The 23,221-nt window shown below is 34.7% G+C and overlaps 1 protein-coding gene across 1 annotated transcript; it reads left to right on the top strand.

The window, feature by feature from the left end:
- The first annotated feature begins 4,894 nt into the window (after window positions 1-4,894).
- Window positions 4,895-21,858, top strand: LOC115456231. The gene is made up of 15 exons (XM_037444864.1): window positions 4,895-5,162; window positions 6,897-7,743; window positions 7,927-8,021; window positions 8,522-8,675; window positions 9,149-9,313; window positions 10,273-10,367; window positions 10,795-11,502; window positions 12,175-12,322; window positions 14,555-14,634; window positions 15,110-15,254; window positions 17,199-17,302; window positions 17,764-18,911; window positions 19,487-19,606; window positions 20,655-20,750; window positions 21,283-21,858. Exons 1-15 carry the CDS (start codon window positions 5,043-5,045, stop codon window positions 21,434-21,436), a joined length of 4,179 nt encoding a protein of 1,392 aa, XP_037300761.1. The 5' UTR covers window positions 4,895-5,042; the 3' UTR covers window positions 21,437-21,858.
- Window positions 21,859-23,221: the final 1,363 nt, after the last annotated feature.

Below are 23,221 nucleotides of genomic sequence, written 5' to 3' on the forward strand. Positions count from 1 at the left end.
GGAAAACGATATCATTTCGTAAAATTATACGTGTTTTTATTTTAAATTCATGACAAATGAAGACGTTAAAATGTTGTATTGTCTGTTATTATTGCTCAAACTTCTTTTAAGTGTATTTTTTAATAAAATTACATATTAGGTACCTACTAGGGGTCGCAAACCGGTATCCCGGATTTCGAAAATACCGGAATACCGGACCAAATTAAGAACTTCAAAATACCGGTATTGATTTTACAAATACCGGGATTTTCGGTATTTTCGGTATTTTATTTTTATAAAATTCAGGACAAAATGTGTGTATAATTATTAATTTTTCGAGTTTTAAATCGCAAAAATTTAAGCTGCTTGCAATTTCATTCATTCGTATAGACGTATATTCTATAAAGAGCGGGCAAAATACATGGCTTATGGCTATATTGCTACTTTTGTTTTGTTCTAAGCATAGCGGTGTTAACTGTTAATTGTTATTTTATAGAACTTATAAGAAATATTTTTTGTTCTTTAAAGTCTATCCTCATTATTCATAGACGTTATTTATCTAAGGACGGAGCATTGCTGTGATAACAAGTCTGTTTCTTTGTGCTGACGGCATGGCAGCCTTCGCAGTGCGTAGACGTAGGGCCGTTGTGATTGGCTAATATTGTCATATAACTTGAATCTAGTTGGCTGTCAGATTAACAAAGCTGAACAAACAGCAAGCTGTTAGATAAACAAAGCTGAGAAACATAACAGGGGGAATAGATGTAAAATACAACCTGTTTAAAAGCCTCGAGCTGCCTACAATAATGGCCTGGTATTTCGCGGGGTTTACCGAAAGGCCGAAATTGTCCTTATTTACCCTATCTACAGCTGCGGACACACAATCGACTTGCTCCTGAGAATAAATTTGCAAGTCATCAGCATACAGATGGTACGCACATTGAAGATTTTGTGTTAAGAGGTTTATGAAGATAGAGAACAATAATGGGGAGATTATGCCGCCTTGAGGGACGCCACAGTCTATATCACGCCAGGTAGACGAAGAATCGTCTAGGCGCACCAACTGTACCGTGGGCGAGATCATAAGGTGGGAGAGGTTTGCAAGAAGAATGTCGTGACTGACTGTATTGAAGGCGTTGGAAAAATCAACCAAAGCCAAAACAGTGACATTGGAATCCTCCATGCCCGCCCTTATATCGCAAATCACTGAGGAGTGCAGTAATATTGCTATGGCTAGGCCTGAAGCCAGACTGGAGTGGGCACAGTAGGTTGTTTCGGTGCACATGCTCAGACAGTTGCTTGTGAGCTTAGGCCTCAAGCACTTTCAAGAGAAAAGAAGAATGGATATGGGACGGAAATGCTTAGCAAGTGATGGGTTAGGGATTTTAGGAAGAGGGATAGCAATAGCTCTCCGCCACAAAGATGGAAAGATACCAGTGCTGAGGGAGGCGTTAATGATATGGGACATGATTGGTAGAAGTTGGTCTAGGATAGGGATTATCATGCGACGACTGATGTTGTCACAGCCAGTAGCATTGGATTTAATGGACAGTCTGACTTTTCTAATTTCACCCAACGGCACAGAAGAAAAATGAAAAGTATTAATGTTAGGCCTGGATAGACCCGCTAAGAAATCCATGGTACGACGCCTAGTTTGGTGATCAATCATGGTAACAGATGTGAAATGTTTATTAATGTCATCCAAACCAATAGTCGCACCGTGGACATCTATGTTTTTAACTTTGCCAATACCCAGAGTTCCGAGGAATCTCCAGATACTGGCTGGCGAGTAAGAAGAAATATTACTGAGAATATGTCGGCGTTTAGCATTACGTACCCTCTGGTTACACCGATTCCTTGCAGCCTTAAAAAGGCACCAGTTCTCCTCCGAACGATCCCTTCTGTACTGGCGAAAAGCCCGATCCCTTCTTCTCATCGCAATCCTAACTCCATGTGTAATCCATGGTGCAGGAGGACGTTTTAATTTAATTTTCTTTAAAGGGGCATGGGTATCAAAGAGTGCAGTGACAGCGCATAAAAATTGCGACTTTATCGTCAACAGAGGTGGCTGCCAATAGGTGATCCCAGTTAAAGTTAGCAGCATCTCCTTTCAGCTTATCCGCATCAATGCGACCAAAACTATGCAAGTGCAATATCTTAGAGGGGAGCTTGGGAGGTTTTAGGGCGTAAGACATGTAGATGAGATCATGGTGAGTGAAGCCAGGAGCTGGAAATTGACCGTCGGAGAAAACAGGGGAAGGAGCAGAGGTGAGGATAATGTCAAGCCAAGTGTCGTGACCATCCATATTATGGTGGGTGGCTTGCAGTGGTAGGACATGCAGTTTAGCAGAATCAAGGACAGTAAGGAGTTTACGAGATCCATGATGATCCACCCATGATGATGTGATGAGCATATTCTGATCTTATAGATTCCAGAACTGTTTCCAGACCGGAGAAGTAATCAAGAGATGGGGGACAGTAAATAACACCTGGTAAGGTTTTCACTCTCTTGATCCAAACCTCAAGAAACAGAAATTTCGCATAAGCAGAATAAGAAGCATAGGAAGATAATACAGTTTTATATTTCAGGTCGCTACGTAAATATATAGCGACTCCGCCCCCTCACCTGTCAACTCGATCATTTCTAATCAAAATGAAACCAGGGAGGGGGTAAAGGGTAGAAGAAAAGTGAGGTTTGGGCCAGCTCTCAGGAATAAGAACGGCATGAACGTTGGCTTACGAAAATAATCTCTTTTCATTTAGTCCACTGAAATGTTACATTTTTTAGGCCTTACCTTGCGTTTTTTAGAGGACGCAATTTTATTTTTTTGAAGTGTAGGGGGGTCAGTGTAAAGCTAAAACCAAGTTTGTGGGGTCGCCACCCTTGTCCCACGACCGCCATCTTGAAAATAGGGGTTGAAATGGTTTTTACGATGTATCTCTTAAACTATTTATGACAAAAAAAATTTTTAACATTTTTTGTTGCAAATTAATGTAATTAACTTAAATGTATATTTCCTATTTTTCTAATATTTCTTCAAATACCGGAAATACCGAAAATACCGGAATACCGGAATTTATTTTATGTCAATACCGAAAATACCGGTTTTGAAAAATGGTCCGGTATTGCGACCCCTAGTACCTACATAGCAAAATTATTTTTTAAATTCCTTGCCTGATCAAGGATAATATTATATAAGTAAATAATATTAAATGAAACTACATAATATCTACCTCACGGTATTTTTCATATTGTATGGTGAAACATATTCTAAGGTATTAATTTGTAAAACTTCAGAACAAATTAAATGTATACGATAGAAAACTGAATATCTTTCTATGAATAAGCAGATTACCTACAAACATGCATGAAATTATGAAGTTAGATTATCTAAAATTGTAAAGTAATAATGTAATTTCATGATTGTATTTAAAATCTATTTCGTACATATCAAACTGTAAATAGCAACAAACAAAGATATTTTAGTTCTATCTACAGATAATCTACAGATCTTAATCTACAGATTGTAGATATTTTTTTATCTCCCTTTGAATCTCTACCCGTGCCAGAATATTTCATACAGCCAAACTATGAAGTGAATACAGTCTTATGAAGGTTAGAATTATTTTTTTATATTTCACGGGGAATATACATGATTGAAACATAATCTAATTATGTCTATGGTATAAATGATTATAATCATATAAATCGTATGAGGATAATTACTTACCTCTTAATCTAAATAGGTTTTATGTACAAAATCATACGTGTATTACACACTTAGAAGGTGTTAGTGGATTAAATTATTGGGGGTAGTTTATAGCTGTGATTGTTCCTAATAATAAGTGAAAATTATTTTGCTCACTGGTAGCTTTAAGAATATTTTTATAATAAAATGCTGTGGATACAATAATCATGATTTTATTTTATTTAACCTATCTGTATTCAAAACCTTAGAGCTTTCGGCTCACAACCTATTTACGCTAAGCCTAAGCTTACACATCCAAAATAATGTTATGTACCTATTCATAAACGGTATTCCGAACCTAAAAAACCAATGCTAACTAGAAAGCACCGGATTCTATACAATTTGATTCCATACAATTTCAAAATGTTTTAAGTATTCCGGAGATGAATCATTCTGAATTTCTCAGATTCACCGAATACGACGCGACGTGACATTTCTTCCGTTTCAGTAAGTTTATATAGAAAGCGATAATAAATAGACGTGTACTATAATTTTATATGTTTAAAATGTAAACGTATAATTTATGTAACATTTCTTAAGATTTACTATGTTCATAATACTTATTATTTAGATTTCGACATGTTTTATTGTTTTCATTTATGTTTCTAGTAAAATATCTATTTCATGTTTTATTTATCCTATAATGAGTTGACATTGTGTGTAGGAAATATTTAATTTTGATTATTTGTATAGACTTTTAAATAATTTATCTTTCCCGTAAATTTACCTTTTATATTGTAATTTAGCTTTCTTTATAGCGTCGAAGTGGGGTGTGGTAATATTTTTTAATATAAGTAAGATGTGAGGCTTCCGTATTTCATATTCTAAATTCCTTTTCTGGATTAATAATCTGAAAAACGGATTCATAAGCCCGCAATAACTATGGGGCGGTTCGTGCTACCGTCGTTACGTATATGGCCTATGATATGATACTGAGCTACCATTACATTTTTTAGCATAGGTATAGGAATTTGTAATAAAATATTAAAACTCAGCTCTTGGAAACTACATTTCATTTCCATAAATATTTTTTTCTTACCAAATATGATAAATATAATGATCAAAGACCTTAAGTATAACGCATAATCTAATATAAACAGTTCGCGTGCTAAACTTAACAACAAAATCTTGTTTTGTATATGGAACATTCTCTCAACAAAGTTTGATTTGTAGGTAGGTAACAAAAATTTCGCGGGCGTAAGCAAAGAAAATTGTTATAAGTTATTTGATAGCTGTAGCGTATTGTTCCGCTTAACAATTCATCGCCGTTTATAAGTCTGTAATGTTTAAAAATAATAAAGTGAACATTTTACAATGCATTCAAATAAAGATGTTAATGGATGGGTGCTATGCCCGTCGAAAAGTTTACCCGGGAAATATTATTACTTCAACGTAGTAAGTGGAGAAGCTGTGTGGAGTCTGCCTGATGCTAAGGTAAGATCTTTTATCATACACAAATATCCAATAATAACTCATAAAATGCGGCCTTAAATTTATATTAGTAAGGCTCGCACACTATCGTTACACCTATTCGAATTGCTATAGGATACGTTAATCGCAATAAGAGTTTCCCTTCTTTCTAAATCGACAAGTGGGTTTTGGATTTTAATATTTTTATTTTTTGCACCTATCCACTTCCATTGTTGAATTCGATATCCACCATTTATGTTAGCACTTTTGACAATGGCTACTTACTTTCGGTCTTTTAAATGAATAACATTAGGTCTCAAATTACCCATCATTACGTAAAGGATTTGAATTCATTCCCGCCATACTGTCACCTAAGCGAACTACATGGTCTCACACTGTCAATTTAGGCAAATTAAATGGTCCCAAAGGCGCGAGTTGAGCTGACGAAAACAAAGGGTTGCTGGTTCGATTCCCGCGACAGTAAATTATATTAAATAATAATTTATGGTATGCCTTACAAATAACAGAGATCACTAAAAAATATTTTACATTTTAAACTATTAAGTGAGTTTATATTTATATTATGATACTAGCTATAATATTTAATGAAATATGAGGTGGACATTGTATGTACTGAATTCGATATATATTTGTTTAATGAAATTATTAACAAGTGCTTTATTGATTTAAACTTAAATAACATCTTATGGCTATGTAAGTTTTAAATTATAATGTTTGTATATTCTTTTGATTTCCATCAATGATTTCAAAGCAAATTATTGTACTTACTGAAAAAATTGTTGAATTGAATACATTTTTTTATATAATCTTTGACACTAATCTAAAATTTAATTAGTTTATATTTTTGATATTATTAGATTAATTTTTGATAAAAAATTAATTAATCTCATTTGTTGGAAATGGTAAAAAGTAGTGTTAAATATGTTGTATGTCTTTCAATACTTTTGAAGAATCATAAATATAGTCCTCTTAATACTTAAATTTAATTTTTCTGAAATATAAGAATTATTAATTTTTGATGGATAAAGATAAATCTTCTTATTAGTACTAACTATACTTAAAAGTAATATAAATTCCAATAGGATTAATCTTACTAATATTATAAATTCGAAAGCTTTTGAAAATATTTGGATGTATATTTTTAGTAAAAAACAACTAATCAGATTCAGATGAAAGTTGGCTTTCAAGTAGATTATGTCCTGAATGAGCACATAGGGGACTTTTTATACCTGTGATTTGATCCCATGGGAAATAATGAATTTTTAAAATAGATGGTTCTGGTGTTGTCTAGTGTTTTGATAACTTTTGTTTTGCCAATGCATTTTATGTCGGCAAGGCTTTGTGCAACATTTATAAGATATTGATAATAGATTCAATAAAAACTACAAATATATTAGAAATTTAAAAATAATTAATGGACAAGATCACCTTATTACTTCAAATATTATTAAACAAAAATATCACAGATTGCTTGATAATAGAAACACTTAATACTTGGATACAATCGTAATTATAATTTACAAATATTATGTATAATATTATAATAAAGCATCATGGATAGGAATGATTAATGAATGCAATGAATTGAATTTTTTTATATTGATTATTTTTAATTAATGTAATTTTTCTTATGTTTCATACACTTTAAAATTAGTATTTCTATATTTCTAATTACACCCCTATATTTACAAAGTAAGATCGAAAATGTTTTAACAAAATTCTATACAATTGTTACAGGTTCCCCCCAATAATGAAATTAAAAATGTTGCTGAGAAATCGCACAGTTTCCCAGAACCAGAACCTATTAAATATAAAGACACAAACACTGCACCTAACTTACAAAAGTCTATTACCAAGAGTACAATAAACAAACATGCCAATAGGCTAATGTTTGGTCAAATCTCATTCCCTGAATATATGCCAAATGTGATTAAAAGTACTTCCACAAATTGCAGTAACTCTATATTTATGTCAAATAATAATGAAAATAGACCACTATTTGGTCAAGGAACAAAGGTTGTTTGGGCGCCACTCCCACTTGTGGTTTTGGAGCAAAATGGAACTCAAACCTTGGACCAAGTTACACAAACTTGTGAACTGGATAATATAATTGTGCACTCTTGTGACATCCCTTTATCTAAAAGATTTATCAATTATGAGAATATAACAATACACTTTTCAGAAAAAAATAAACTTATAAGGGATAAAATTAACACCTCTACTCCAATCACAGCAAATCCAACATTTTTTGATCCAATAAAACCAACAGTTGAACAAAAAATAAGGAAGAAACCTCTAATCAGAGATGCAATTTTGGACTTAAAAAACCTAAAAATTTCTGATACAAAATATTCTGGGACATCAACATCTAATTTATTCTTACAAAATCAATCTGATAGGAAAACACAGAATATTTTCCAAACTGAGAAAAATTCTTTTGCTGGTTTGAATTTGGAAGTAAAAGAAAAAAAGGTAGCCACAAAAAAGGATGATGACCAGTTAGACAAGAGCGATTTGAGATTATTCTTGATGGCCAGAAAAAGAAGGTACACAGAGGGAGACATCAGCACAGGTTCTTGTGAAAGTAAGTTTTATAAATCTTACTAACAGATTTTTCAGTAGGCAAAGACATCATTCAAAAGATCCAAAGTCTTGAATGCAATTTAAAATAATTTCTCTCGTATATCGGAAACAGTTGCAAGAAATCAATCCTGCAATATTTAAACCTGCGTTCGTAAAGGATGAGATATTTGATCTTTTATTTCAGGAAAAAAAATTAAGCTAAAATACACAGAGGATGATGGAGAACTTGAGACTCCGAAGAAACGAGTTACCTTCGCAACAAATAATACAAAGGTTAATGTAAGTGAAATACAATAACAGCCAATAACCATATCGAGGGTTGAAAGGCTAATTGACATAATCGACATTTTTTTTTCGAAAATTTTTAACTTGTTTAAAAAACAAAAAAAGAGCAGATTTTAAATATGTATGAAGGAGTCGCAAAAAATGACGCTTTAGTTAATTAGCCTTTCAACTGTCAATCTTATATCGTACCTTCGATGAGACAAGGACACAATTGGATGCGCGCGGGCAATGCCGCAACTGACCAATAAGATTTCGCGCTAATATATTAAAAAAATTGCAATAATGTGACAAAGGCAGTAATGGCACTCTGGCGAAATGAAACTGAACTTGATGCGTGACTTTGTTCACTTTGTTGTTTTAAGGCGCATGTGCATACTTAACTCATTTAAAAAAAATCCAATTATGTCCTTGTCTCACCGAAGGTACGATATCTTGAATCCTCCCATGGATATATGAGATTTGTGTCGTATATACACATATTGTTTATATTTTAGACTCACAAAGAGATTTCACATGAAGGTATTCTGACTATACAAACTCTGAGGAATTTAGCGCAGTCCAGTTGCAGACAAGACGTCTGGTACATAGTGGTGGACATGGACGTTTTACTCGAAAACTTCGATTTCGTCAATGACTTCGTGTTGTCAGGTAAGTATTCAAACTGTTGCATAATTTTTTAGATTTTTTTAACAGCCATTAGGCACGAAATCTTTTTTTAACGAGTTTTCATGCTATTTTAGTTCAAATATGTAAAAAAGTATCTCATATGACAATGGTATGCAAGTATTCCCTATTTTCGGTGGATAAATAAATAATATAAATAAGCCTTATTATCCCTTGCATTAGGATTGCATTGAATAGGATTATAATTTAATATTTAAACTCGAATAAATTTTTAGTCCAGTTAGATTTTTATTTTATACAAGAACTTCTTGACTGGAAAAATGCCTCTAAAGATGAGTTTTTTTCTCTGTTGTGTGCTATTTATTGTCAGAGGTGTGGCTCTGTCCCTTTTGCCTAGTGGGCCTCTCCATAGCATTGTTTTTTCGATTCTCCAATCTATAAGTCTCGCTATATGACCGGCTTTTCGCTATATGTATAACTCAAGCAAATTTTGTAAGATGAAACGTGTCGCCTGCTGATCCCGGGCGCGGTGCGGCGCGACGTGGAGGCGCGGTGCGCGGGCGCCAGTGCGGGGCGCGCGCGCGTGCTCGCCGCGCGGCACGTGGCGCGCGCTCTGCGGGACGCGCCCGCGCACCTCGCTCTGAGCACCAACATGGCGGACGGTATGACGGAAGTTTAAAATCAATTTTAACCATTAAAGCATCGGAATGTTTGCCGGCAAACATGACAGCTACATGACATTACGGTGTGTCACGGGAATATAACCTTATATACTACATAATAAGGTTATTTTTCCGTGACACGCGTAATGTCATGTAGCTGTCATGTTTGCCGGCAAACATTCCGATGCTTTAATGGTTGGCCGGCAACGCATCTCTATGCCCCCTGGTATTGCAAATGTTCGTGGGCGACGGTGATCACTTACCGTTTGCTCGTTTATCCCTATATAACATAAAGAAAAATCACTACGGCTAGTCATTTAAATATAGATTTCCATGGACTTATATAAAGCTCGGAGGAGGTTTTACTAAATCATTGATTTCTAAAGTGGTCCAGGTGGACCCCCAGGGGTCTACGGGAGACTTGATGGGGGTCTACGTTAACGTGACCAAAAATTGGAGGTCCACGAAAATTTATCTGGTTTGATAGTAAAGTACTAAAATGTTGGCGTGACACCTATCAATGTAGGCAGAGAATATTGATCGGGGTTGTAAGCAACCAAAAAACAAGGTCCACTGGAACCAACAAAAGTTTGAGAACTTCTGGACAAAATTAATATCGTCATTACGGTTGGTAAGTAGTTTATTTTTTATCTCTAAAGAGCTTATAGGTAAGTAGTTATAAAATGTCTTTCTAAATTTTTCCATCTTCGTGAGTACGTTTTATATCCGGATAAGTATTCTTAACATCTTTCGTGGTAGTGCGGTGGATGAGCCCACTACGAAACTAGAAGCCATGGATTCAGTCCTTACTCGGTCACTGACATTGCGAATATGGACTTTATTACGAGGTGATACGGTTCTTAATTCCTATGTAGCGGCCGCTTAACTATTATAAGGCTCCTAGTATGCCTGACAAATGTTAATCATGAATCTAGCATGCCATTATGTTTTCCTTACAGGGGGATCAATAGATTTCTTCAATGACACCAACATGCCTACCACTGATGGTATACTAAACTGCTGTTTGCAAGCTATGAATCACAAATATCATGTGGTGAGTAACTGTTAATGGAATAACTTGCTATTTACTAGATACCAAGGACTTTCTCTCTGCTTAGTTTTTATAAGGTTTACTCATATTGATCTATTTTAGAACTAATTAACATTTTTATTAATTTTAGATGTGTACACATTTAAAGTTTTTTTTTTTCGGGCACGGTAAAGTGACTCTACTGCACCTGATGGTAAGTAGAGTGGGGTCCAATAGAATGTCGACTGACGAGAGATGATTATCCCTCGGCAGTCGACATAATTATGGCGGCCTGTTGGAATCGGATATACACAAGCCGATCCGGGAAGGCGACACACTTACGTGGGCGACTATGGCGGGTTTTACCACCTTGTTTGGTGGTCGCTATCCGAGCGGGTATAAATATATCCTACATTTTAAAACTATTCTATTCTTTATTATTGGTTTTCAGGTTCTGTTGTCAAACGATGAGGATTTATTGAAGAAAGCGTCTGTGCTATATATCCACGCATACAAATTTGAAACAATAAAAGATCCAACCAATAAACCTAATGGGGCACACGATACAAACACAAATAAATCTAATATGTTTGTTTCAAATAAATTTCTATCGTCTAGATCACACAAAATGTTCCAGAACATTCCAGGGTTAATGGGAGAAAAGGTCGTGAATGCAAACCGACCAAATAATAAAAGTATTTTTGACGACGACAGTGTCACTACAGAAATGACTTCCGAAATTAATCGCGTTATACAGACTCTTAAAACGCAAAATCATGTTCTAAATTCAAATGAAGAAAACACCGTTCAAAAAAATAAAAATCCGTTCCTTTTTCAAAAACCCTGTTCGCTTTCGTTACAAAATCAAACAAAAGATGCCACGAATAAAAACCAATATCCCGCTGAAAATAAAATCGCAGCCCAAAAAGCGGAGTTGCAAAGGCCAAACGGAAATATTAATGTTCCAAATTCAAATAAAAACAACAGTATTGAAAAGGACCATGAAAGAATAAAACACATGCAAATGTCCGTCGAAAGCAATTTAAGAAATTTTTGTATTACATACAAGGCGATGGAAGGCACTGTAACAGAGCGCATGGAGGAATGGACGTGTATATTTACACAGATAATGGAGAACGCGTTGTGTTACGTTTTACAGGTAATTATTATTATTATCTTTTTGTATGGGCACGGAAAAATGGTCACACTGCACCTAATGGTAAGTGGAGTGGGGTCCAATAGAATGTTGACTGACGAGAGATGATTACCCCTCGATGGTCGACACAATTTTGCCGGTCTGTTAGAACTGGATATACACAGGCTGTTCCCTGAACGCGACACACTTACGTGGGTTATTATGGTGCGTTTTAACACCTTTGTGTACAGTGGTCGCTATCCGGGCGGATATAAAATATATCCTAACACCAGCAATGAATTAGTTACATAATATTTTGACATATTTTTGTTTCAGCGCCATTTTTAATAAATGATCCCAATCGCTTTTTCGATCTATCTCAAAAATGAACCAATCAGAACAAAGTATTTTTGACATGCTTACAAATGATTTATTTTGGTTCATTCTCGGAATCGGATTGAAGATTGAGATAGGGATCGTTTATTGAAAACGGATGTTAGTCAAATTATTAATATTACATAACATAAATATTTAATTATTAAAATAATAAGTAATTATTAAAACATTATAAAAATATATACTTATACTTACAAGAGTATTCTCACTTTATTAATGATATCGTCGTTTTTTTCATCGACAATCTTAAATTTTTTTTTTTTTAAACTCAAAAACACTTGCTTTTTTTTATTTTTACAGAAATCATCATTCCGAGCGGATTTAATCTTGCCTTGGACTGTACAAGAAATGATAGAGAGATTAAAACAGTTGTACGAAGATCGACTTATGTTAAATGTTGTTGTCGATAAAATGTTATTGTGCATGTCGAAATGTATGTCAGATAGAGGTAATATATTTTTAATTCTGTTTGGTAGCTTAAAACATTTTTATAGTGATTAGTGTTAGCCCAGTCGATATTCGCACATAAATATTTTGAATTCTGCCTCGCAGATGGTATAAACACTTTTTTTATTAATAGCTAAACAAATTAATTTCTGTTTGTTAATTTTGACTGCTTATTGACTGAATACTATAAAACATTATTTGCTAGCGCCATTTTTTATTTTGTTTTGAAATTAACGTTGTCAGTACAAGATATTGGTTCCATATTTTTCTACAACATGGCGAGGTTTTATATTTTCCTGGTCAGGCATTAACTAATTTTTGCTTGTAAATATATATTATAATGGTTTTATGGTTGGTTTTTATTTTGAAAATGCGAAGGTTTAGTATATAAAAGAAAAATACAGGGTCATTTTGACATTGCATTACTAACTGAAACCTAACATACTTATCGTCTTGGAAATAACACTTTACAATAAGTTAGTTAAGCCGTAGAAGTAAAATAAAAATGTGTATGTTTCGAACAAAATAAATATTAGTAAAAAGTAATTTAAATTTTACTCGCCCCAATGCCGATATTACTACTATACAGTGGCGAAGGGTGAAATTTTTCAAAAGGTAACCCGGTGTAAAAAAAATTGGCGTCAGTTAAGATATCGGGGGCAATTTATCGGCAAACAAAAACTAAGACAACGGATTAGTCTTGATTCGAAATCAACAAACGTTGACATACTTACTAAATTACCTATTATGCGTAAATAATTGAAACATTCATAAAATCGAACAATAAACGAGATAATTCTCGATCCATTAATCAAAATATAAGTACTTACCTATTAATTTGTTATAACAGCAACAAAAGTAAGTATTAAAATTATAACCACACTACACTAAAAGTATCTGTTTATTTTCAAAATAAAACTATAAATGTAATAGAAATAGGTATCACGATCGCCAAACAGACCAACAGTTTAAGTCTACCTACATGATAAACTTATATAATTATCAATTTAAATTATAGTCAAGAAAGGTTATTCGTTAACTTTTGATTGTATCGTGGTGCTACTTTTAATTCAGTATAATATCATATTTATTTTCTTCTAACAAAAATTTTGTGTCTAAAATCAAAAACTTTCAGATCTTCTTCAAATATGTTACCATCTAAATACTAATATGTGAAATCACCGACTAATAATATACTTACGTAAAGGTAGACATTAAACTGATCACAGGTAGTTATTTCCATTATAATACACTTTTATTTGTAGTTTCTAAATAAACAAAGCGCTGGTAACTAAATATCACATAACTATCAAAAAATAAAATGAATCTACAAACACCGCAACTTGGTAGCATAATAAATTATGACGTTTGAAGGACGTAAAAAGCGACAACTATACAAAGTCGGTTAACGTGAAGCCGAACTAGCTCGGGTTACCTTTGCCCATATCTTCCGCGCGATTTCGACAAACACTGGCATAGAAAGTCATAGAAAGTGCTGCCATCTATATTAAAAACATACTACGACATTAAGCCGCTTGACAGCGGGTTACCTTTGCCTGTGGCGTCACAATTTCACTTAGGTAACGGAACTTCTGGGGAACTAAATACAAGGTGCGCCATCTAACGTCATTTAAAATAAGTAATTGATATCGATAAAATTAACAAACAACGGGCTAATGGCCGACAGATGTCATTATTAAGTTATCAATTATAATTAATAAGTTAAGCTATTATAATTATTGTCCATTGTCTGATATGTTGTAAATTTATATTTGCCTATTAAATATATTGTTTAGTATCACCGAAAACCTAAAAGGGAAGCCGGTGGGAATCGGCTTGTATGGACGCTTCGCCACTGCTACTATAAGAGAATTCATCGCAGCGGTAACATAATACTTTCAATCAGAAACACACTCGGGCACACGCCATATTCGTACAAAATAATAAACAAATCAGAAAACAAAAAACAGGTGAAAATATTAGATATTAATGGATGATTTTTGGCACAATGTCAGCAAAGGTGAAGACGAGTATGTGATTTCATTTAGTAACGCAATGTCAAAATGACCCTGTAGCATGTTGTGCCTGACCATGAAGGTAAATCATTCCTACAAAAATGTAGTATATTGGCTCTTACATATCTCATATCATCTCTCCCCTCGACCCTGACAAACCTCTAGGATCAGTTGTATGACAATTATTGCGTTTATTTTAATTTTCATAATTATTGCAGGTAAAATAAATCCTGACATAAAAGCACAAGTGTTTATAAGAACTATTGGGTGTGGAATACTCCTGATACAATGTTTAAAGGTAATATCTTAGGTCAACATGCACATGGTAACGAGTGGGTGGCTTAGTCGCGTCTGTTGTACTCCTTTGTACGTAAGAGGAGTGCGTGAGTGTGTGTATGTGCGTGCGTGCGAGTGTGTGTGTGCGTGCGTGCGTGCGTGTGTGTGTGTGTGTGTGTGTGTGTGTGCGCTTACGTATGATATCTGGGTTAATAGTAAATTTAATTCATTAATGCACATTTGTATTTAAAATTGTTTGGGAGTGTATAAATGATAGTATCGAATAACATTGTATGATGTTTTGTAAATACTGATGTATACTGATTTCGAAATGCGTAATACTTCGGTTTCTTGTCCCTTCTTTTTTGTGTAAATTACTTTCTGAAACGGCGGTAGAGTAAAAATTTACCTAATCAAAATGATACGAAACATAAGATTAATAATTATTGTCATATCAACTACAAACGAATTATTTTATCTACTAAAAAATATTTCAGAGTCTACAACCGGATTGTGAAGAATTATCAAATGCGAAACAATCTTTGATAAACCTCTTGCGCACGATAGAACACCCGATGGACATCGAGTTGAACAATACTCCCAAAACTAGTCACAGTTACGTAGATGAGAAGAGACGGAATCGTAAGTTCTTTTTTATAGTCACTTTAATTCCAATTGTCTATTTCTGCCGCTAATTGTCTATTTCTGCTGCCAGTTGTCTATTCCTGCCGCCAAGCAGCAGTGTGCAGTCACCGTAGTGTTCTGGTTTAAGGACATTGTAGCCAGTGTAACTGGACATAAGACTTAACATCTCATGTCTCAGTATGGCGAGCGCAGTGGAATACCAAACTATACTTTGTAATTCAAGGTGTTGGATGGTGTTTGTACTGTTTATGATCGGTCGTATCGCTTACCAACAGGCGAACGGCAAGCTCATGTCGTCATTCAAAGAGATGAAAAAAAATGTTCAGATAGAGGCACGAGTCGTGAGCACGCCTGTGATTGGTCGGTATGATATCAAACGCGGCGATGTTTCGTGTGATTGGTTCCTCAGTCGGTGCTCGTTATCCATTGGCTTACACGTGCCATGCGGCTTCTATACACTCCCCCCCCCCTTCCCCCACCACTGATCTGTGCTCATGACTTGTGCCGGTTACTGTACTTTTAAGAAGTACACATCAGAATCTGTTTTATATAATTTTATATTAGGAATAAGAAATGTGTACTATTGGAGAACTTAAAATACACTACAGGCAAGCAGGGCAGTCTATAATATTGATTAGGAGAGAAGTTGTAACAATTAAATCTCACCATATGACAGTGGGTTTACAAGCTAAAATATCGTCATAAAATATTTCTTACTAACTTTTTCCCGCGGCTTCGAGCGCGTGAAGGTGTTTTCTGGGGTAGAAGTCCCGTAATATATTTTCTGGAAAAGAAAGTAGTCTATAGCCTTCCCAGGGTGTTAAACTATCACCATACCAAATTTGATAAAAATACGTTCAGTAGATTTTGAGAAAATCGATAACATACGGACAGACAGAAAAGGGGACTTTGTTTTATATGTATTGATTTTTACTTCCATTTGTGAAAATGTTTGAATGTTTGTTCGAAGTAAACGCAGAAATAACTAAACGGATTTGAATGACATTTGGCACAAGAGTAGACCATATCCTGGATAAACACATAGGCTACATTTATCCCGGTAATTTGGTCTCATAGGAAATAATGTTTTATTTTTAAATGGATGGCACTGACGTTTTATATAGGGAAAGAGTTCTTACGCGGATGAAGCCGCGAGCAACATCTAGTATATTATGGGTGCTTTTAACTTTATTATTAAACCAACAAGTGCCAATAACTCAAAACAAGTACTTACAAAAGTATCAAATCGCCTTTATTTTGTTTTTGTTGTTTTTATCAACCATTGTTTCGTCTTCACTAATATAAACTTCACAAGGGTTTTCCTTATTTTAGATAAAGAAAAAAGAACACTTCGATCGAAGTTAATGTGTAGAAGAGTTTTAAAGTTTTGAATTAGTTCACCTAGTTATGTAGCTGAGTGTACTTGTTTGTCTTAGCTGCCCCTTAGGTACGTCCATGCACACATCTATTCTTTGTACTACCGGCAAGCTATTTTATATAGGAAAAAGAGTTTCTTGAGTTCGTTGCTCAGGTTGGGCAATCCAGTACTAGTTTATCGATCCGAAAAAAACGTGTTTTGTACTTGATTTTAACCTTAGAGATGTGAAATGGAAGTGAACAACCGTGAAAGTGGACGAAGAGAGAGACATGGTTGTGAAATTACGACCAAGCTCCTGAAATAAAGATAAAAATCCTTAATCGTGATAAACTCTAGTACTCTCACTAAATGTCTACTCTTAGTATCATAATAACTAATGTTCATTACACGCAGGGCTGTTTTGTGGAGGCAGTGCCCATAAAGGAAAGTATGAAAATATAAAAAAAAATGCTATAAAAAATACCTGTGCAAAAATTATGGACTTACAATTATCGAGAATTAGCGTGTTCCCCAAAAAGAAGTGACAAGAAAAAGTCTGATCACACGTATGGGATTACTTTCAGATATAAAACAACCGTCGGAAATTATAAGATATTTGAAGCAACACTACGAGGACTGGAGGGGCTACGATGAGATGCAGCATCCGGAGCCTAAGAGGTGTAATATGGTGAGTGGTTAGTCTTAAATTAGTAGCCGCTTGATTTGACATGATTATACTCGTATTGTACTAAATATTACCAAAATCGACGATGGCCTAGTTGGGGGTGGAAGGGCTGCCGAGACGAATGTCCGCAGGTTCAAAACCCATCTGAATGGTACACATCTCTGACATGCAAAATGTATTCTTTGTGAACTATGGCTTGCTTTAACGGTAAAGGAAAAATTATGACGAAATCTGCATATCTGGAAAATTCTCTATAGGGTGTGTGAAGTCTACCAATCCGCACTAGGCCAGCGTGGTGGACTAAGGCCTAATCCCTCTCAGTAGTAGAGGCGATCGGTGTCCAGCAGTGGAACAGTATATAATACAGAGCTGATATTTTATATTATATTACCAAACAGAAAAGTTCGTGGGACCTATAATAAAATATAGTAAAACATACATCGTAAATTATATTATTTTTGCAGACTACAGATCAAGAAACCCAAAAAGTGTTTAGAATCTCAGGCAAAAATCTCAATATGTTACAAATAGACAATAAGAACACGATGACTTTTTTGAAATGTGCAGATAAATCTGAAACAAATACTTTAGAATGTATTTCAAAGAATCCGGAAAGTAACAATGTAGGAAAGAACGCGGACATTTCGGCTGGACCGGAATTATTGAAACATAATAAAAGACCTTTAGAATCAGAGAAAAGAGACAATTCAACAATTATAAAAGGTCACAATATTGACAATAAATCTAATTTAAGTAAATCCAATTCAAATAGCATGTTAAATCATGGAAAAATGCCTATAAATTATTTGGATGTCTCATTTAATGATACTTTTGATACGACAAAATGTGTACCAAAAGTAACAAGACGCGTTAGTGTCATTGAAGAATACGAAAAAAGAATAATAAGAAGGCCATTAGACATGGATGCTTTAGATTATTCCGATATTAATGATTATGAAAATAATAACGATACTACTCTATCTAATAATACGCTAAGAGATGACTCAAACGAAACTCATGTAATCGATGTAGGTAATCACTCTACAAATGTTGATTATGGAAAAAGTGATTCTGGATACAATCATTCTCAAAATACCAATGATATAACTAACATGTTGATAAGTGATAATGAGAAGAAAACCTCTAATACCAAAGATTCTGGTGTGAATAAAGGCGCTAATGTGGTGGAAAACGATTATATATCAATATCTGACTATTCTACAGCAACCCCAATGAAATCTTGTGTTACAAAAACAGCAGAAAAAAAGGATTCTAGGAAAACTAAAAATGATTCTAATGATTCTGGAGGGAATAAAACAGACCAAACCACTAAAAACGATCATATATCTATATCTGATATTTCTATAAATAACACAAATGACGATACCAATAATAAACCAAAAAATAATCCAAACGTTCCCAAGAAAACAAAAACTGTTAAAGATTCTGCAAAGAATAAATGTGATGTGAGAAGAAAAGGTGATCATGACGTATCAGTGTCGGACACAACGAGTGACAGTGGGATAGGAAAGGATAGTCACGTGGCGTATTCCTTTGTTAAAATGTTTCTTTCTCAATTAAGCTGCACTTTTATAAAAACACATGCTTTTATGTGAGTATATTTTTTCCTATAGCAAGGAAACCTGCTTTACCATTTAATGATTTAGAAATAAGAGTTAGTACTGAAGTCGTTAGTGGCGATAGCCTAGTTGGGAGTGGAATGGACTGCCGAGACTAATAGCAAGTTCAAACTCAAAGCACCTCTGACTTTTCTAAAGTTATGTGTGTATTCTTTGTGAATTATCGCTTGCTTTAACGGTGAAGGGAAATATCGTGAGGAAACCTGCATACCAGAGTTCTTTTTAAAAAAATTGAGGGTATGTAAGGTGTCGCAATCCGCACTATTCCTACGTAGTGGACTAACGCCTAATTCCTCTCAGTAGTAGAGGAGGTCCGTGCCCAACTATGGGACAGTATATAAATCAGGGTTGTTATTATACTAAAATCAATAATCATACATTTTATTTCTTTATACACTGTCAATGCAGGCTACATTGCTCATATTTTAATTTAAGTTTAACGCCTTATGTAAAGTAATTATAGTAAATAATTGATCATTTACCTTTGTCGTAATTTTTAAATATTGTGATTCTTTCAAGTATTTTTGACACAACAAAATTATTTTAGGATCGAAAACATGGAACCTTTACGCGAGCAAAGACTTTCGGACGCCGAGAAGACTTGCCTACACGAGAAAATAGGCAAGGGGCTGAAGCATATGGGTGACATTATAAATAAATTGAAAAGGTGAGTATTAAATACAGTACGCAAGACCACCGCCATCTACAATAAACGACCCCAATCGCTTTTTCAATCTATCTCAAAATGGACTAATCAGAACAAAGTATTTTTATATAACAAATGAGTTATTTTCATTGGTCATTTTTCGGAATCAGGATAAAGATTGAGATTGGTAACTGAAAACAGTTGTAGAACTTCAATCAGTTTTCCTTTAAAACCGTTTTCAATACACGATCCCAATATTCTATCCGACCCTGAGAATAAACCAATCAAAATAAGTCATTTGTAAGCATGTCAAAAAGGCTGTTTGGTTCAGTTTCACAATGGATCGGAAAAAGCGAATGGGATTATGTAACTAAGGTCGTATCAAAAAATGCAACTGAATATCGCTCTCAAGTGCGATATCAGTTGAGACGGCGTGAGTGTATAGTGTATACCCACCATAGTTAGTGGATAAATAATGGGGAGCCATAAGGGGCAAAGCGGCGATAGCCTAGTTGGGTGTGGAACGGACTGCGAAGACGAATGTCCGCAGGTTCAAATCCCAAGCGCATACACCTCTGACTTTTCTAAAAAAATCATGTGTGTATTCTTTGTGAATTTATCGTTCGCTTTAACGGTGAAGGAAAACATCGTGAGGAAACTTGCACATCTGAGAAGTTCTCTATAGGAATTGTCGAGGGTGTGTGAAGTCTACCAATCCGCACTAGGCCAGCATGGTGGACTAAGGCCTAATCCCTCTCAGTAGTAGAGGAGGCCCGTGCTCAGCAGTGGGCAAGTATATAATACAGGGCTGATATTATTATTAAGGGGCAAAAGGCGAAAGGTTTCAGCCGAGAGGGCACTTGACTTAATAGGAAGAGGGCTGTTCAAAAAAGTCACAAAATAAAAAAAGTAAAATTAATAACCAATTTTTATAAAATTTTTGCAAAAATTATAAAGCATATTTTTAGAAATACCCCATACAACGAATTTGCGACCAACCTTTACGGTGTATTTTACGCCATTGGCTCCAGTATATTGACACTTATTAATTAACTTTATTTCTTTTCAGTACAATCGAAAGAGAGTCTAATGAAAACCTCACTCTATATACTCTACTTAGTAAAGACCAAGAGGCGGCGAAGGACGAACGAATAATTAGATACAGGTAATTAAAGTATTTATATTGTTCCTCATACGGCTTAAAATTGTATTTTATAAAAAGAAATGTTAAATTGATTGACCTTGTTTAGTCAAAAGTCAATTAATGTAAGCCAGGCTTTAACTTACAGCCATTTTTTGTCCTTCTCAATCTACAGTCCGATTCCGAGAATAAATCAATCAAAATAATCGATTTGCAAACATTTAAACAAATCGGATTTTGGTCCATTTTTTGAGATAGATAGGAAAAGCGATTATGATCGTTTGCTGAAAATGGTGACGTATATTTTTATATTCGTCACAGAGATGTTATATCTATTTTCAACCATCCCGTCATTTATGGTGGTGTGTATTTGTAAAACAAACATCAAAGCTGTAAAATATTATTATATCCGGTTCAAACAGGCCCTCATAATTTTGTCGACTGGCGAGGGTCTTCGGAACATCGGAAAAAAATTATAATATAAAATCCGCAAAATACTTTTATTTTAATATTTTTCGACGCGTGAGAAATTTAACAATTTATAAACATTTTACAGGGCTGTGTTAAGAAAATGCCTAGAGCAGGCTCAAAACCTACAGAACGCGATGAAGATCATGCACTCGATAACCGACGCGAACTGGGACGGATCTCTGTGCGACCCAGCGGAGTCCATCAGCTCCAGCATTACATACCTCAATATATTTGAATGAAACATTAGTGTATAATGGTATGGATGGATAGCGAGGATTACAGTAGTTTTAATTAACCAAATAGCTAGACTAAATCAATGATTTCAACACGTAAAGTATTAATTTAAACATAGTTTGTTTCGATATCTACTTCTTTTTTTACTTACCTCTTATAAACGAGGTTCATATTATGTATGTTTGTATTGATATATTGGTACATGCATAGTATACAATTCGATTAAAGGAATATATCGGTTTCCCGAACACCTGTGTGGGCCCGTTCGAGTATTACGTAGGCAGAATTTTAGTAAATTTTATACCAAACCCCCACCTCCACTCTCGGCCCCTAGTCAGCTAAAATAAGCAAAGGTCTTACACCCTTGGTAATGTCTTGCTTACATAAGCACAAATATCAGCCCTGTATTATATACTGTCCCACTGCTGAGCACGGGCCTCCTCTACTACTGAGAGGGAATAGGCATTAGTCCATCACGCTAGCCTAGTGCGGATTGGTAGACTCCACACACCCTAGAAAATTCCTAATAGAGAATTTCTCAGGTGTGCAGGTTTTCTCACGATGTTTTCCTTCACCGTTAAAGCAAGCGATAATTCATAAGCATAGGTATAATGTTTACAAAATCTGATTAAATTTCTTTATTTTTTTTTAAGTAAACCATAGAAACGACCCCCCCCCCCCCCTTTAGTGCTTACGTTATACTGGAAAGGCCCCTGTCTTCAAATAATTCGGATAATTGACGTTTTACTGTACCTGCTATATTATATGGAGCCGAAAGTGCAGGAAATAAATATAGATCAACGTTTTTTGTCGATTGCTTCGGTAGCGTAATTGTAATGCGTAAGCGGTACAATCACAACTACGCTAAGATCCTGGATTTGAATCTCGGGTCGGACCATAAATAAACGTGACTGGGTTTTTCCATATTATGAATGACTCCGGTACCTTTGAAGCCTGGCTCTTCATTGAGATTGTCGCCGTAGCCAAAATTCGACTAGGAGGGATTCCATCATTTTATCATTTCCACTTATACTGGTAATTGGGAATAGTGACAATTCTGTTAATTATTTATTGGTTAACCATCATGGCATTCAAGCATATTATGTCGTTAGAAAAATAACTATCAAGTTTGTCATCGATTGTATTCAATTTCCTCTTTTGTTCTCTAACGTCCGTTTTCAATAAACAAACCCAAAGCTAATCAATCCGAACCCGAATAAAAAAAAATCATTTGCGAGCATGTGAAATTAAATCTTCTGATTAGTCGATTTTCGCATCAAAAAACGCGATTGGGAACGTTTATTGGAATGGACGGTAAGGTGACTGCTAAAAATACATATACTTTATATTATTTTAAGTATATAATGTTACTAGATTTTAATAAAAGCAAGTCGACCACTTGAAATCACTTGGTCCATCTGTATGCAGGACCTGGAATATTGTTATTACTGCGTAACTCCGGTCAACTCTACCGGAGAATTGAGACATTTGGACGTATTTACTTATGTCTACACAGTATTACTGTTAAGTATTTCAAATATTTATATTAATTCTATTCAGTATTACTGATTAACTGACTATTTAAGGTATTACAAATATTTATATTTAGTTAAGGCCTCATAGCTCGAGTCCGATTGTAAGATTTATTTTAAACGTAATAAAGGTATAGAATATATTTTTGTTGCAGATTTCCAAGTTTATTTAGATTTTGTATGTGTTGGTGAAAATTTTACAGTATTGTATATAGCTTGTACAATATATTAGCATTCAAAGTACGTTAGTACGTGTAC

Source organism: Manduca sexta, chromosome 28 (genome assembly GCF_014839805.1).
Source record: "Manduca sexta isolate Smith_Timp_Sample1 chromosome 28, JHU_Msex_v1.0, whole genome shotgun sequence".
Classification (NCBI taxonomy): Eukaryota; Metazoa; Arthropoda; class Insecta; order Lepidoptera; family Sphingidae; genus Manduca; species Manduca sexta.

Bases quoted from the DNA above. Each gene is read 5' to 3' on its own strand.
- LOC115456231 (XM_037444864.1), top strand. From the start codon at position 5,043: ATGCATTCAAATAAAGATGTTAATGGATGGGTGCTATGCCCGTCGAAA. The intron at 5,163-6,896 runs GTAAGATCTTTT...CAATTGTTACAG, and splicing joins GGAGTCTGCCTGATGCTAAG to GTTCCCCCCAATAATGAAAT. The intron at 14,635-15,109 runs GTAATATCTTAG...AAAATATTTCAG, and splicing joins TCCTGATACAATGTTTAAAG to AGTCTACAACCGGATTGTGA.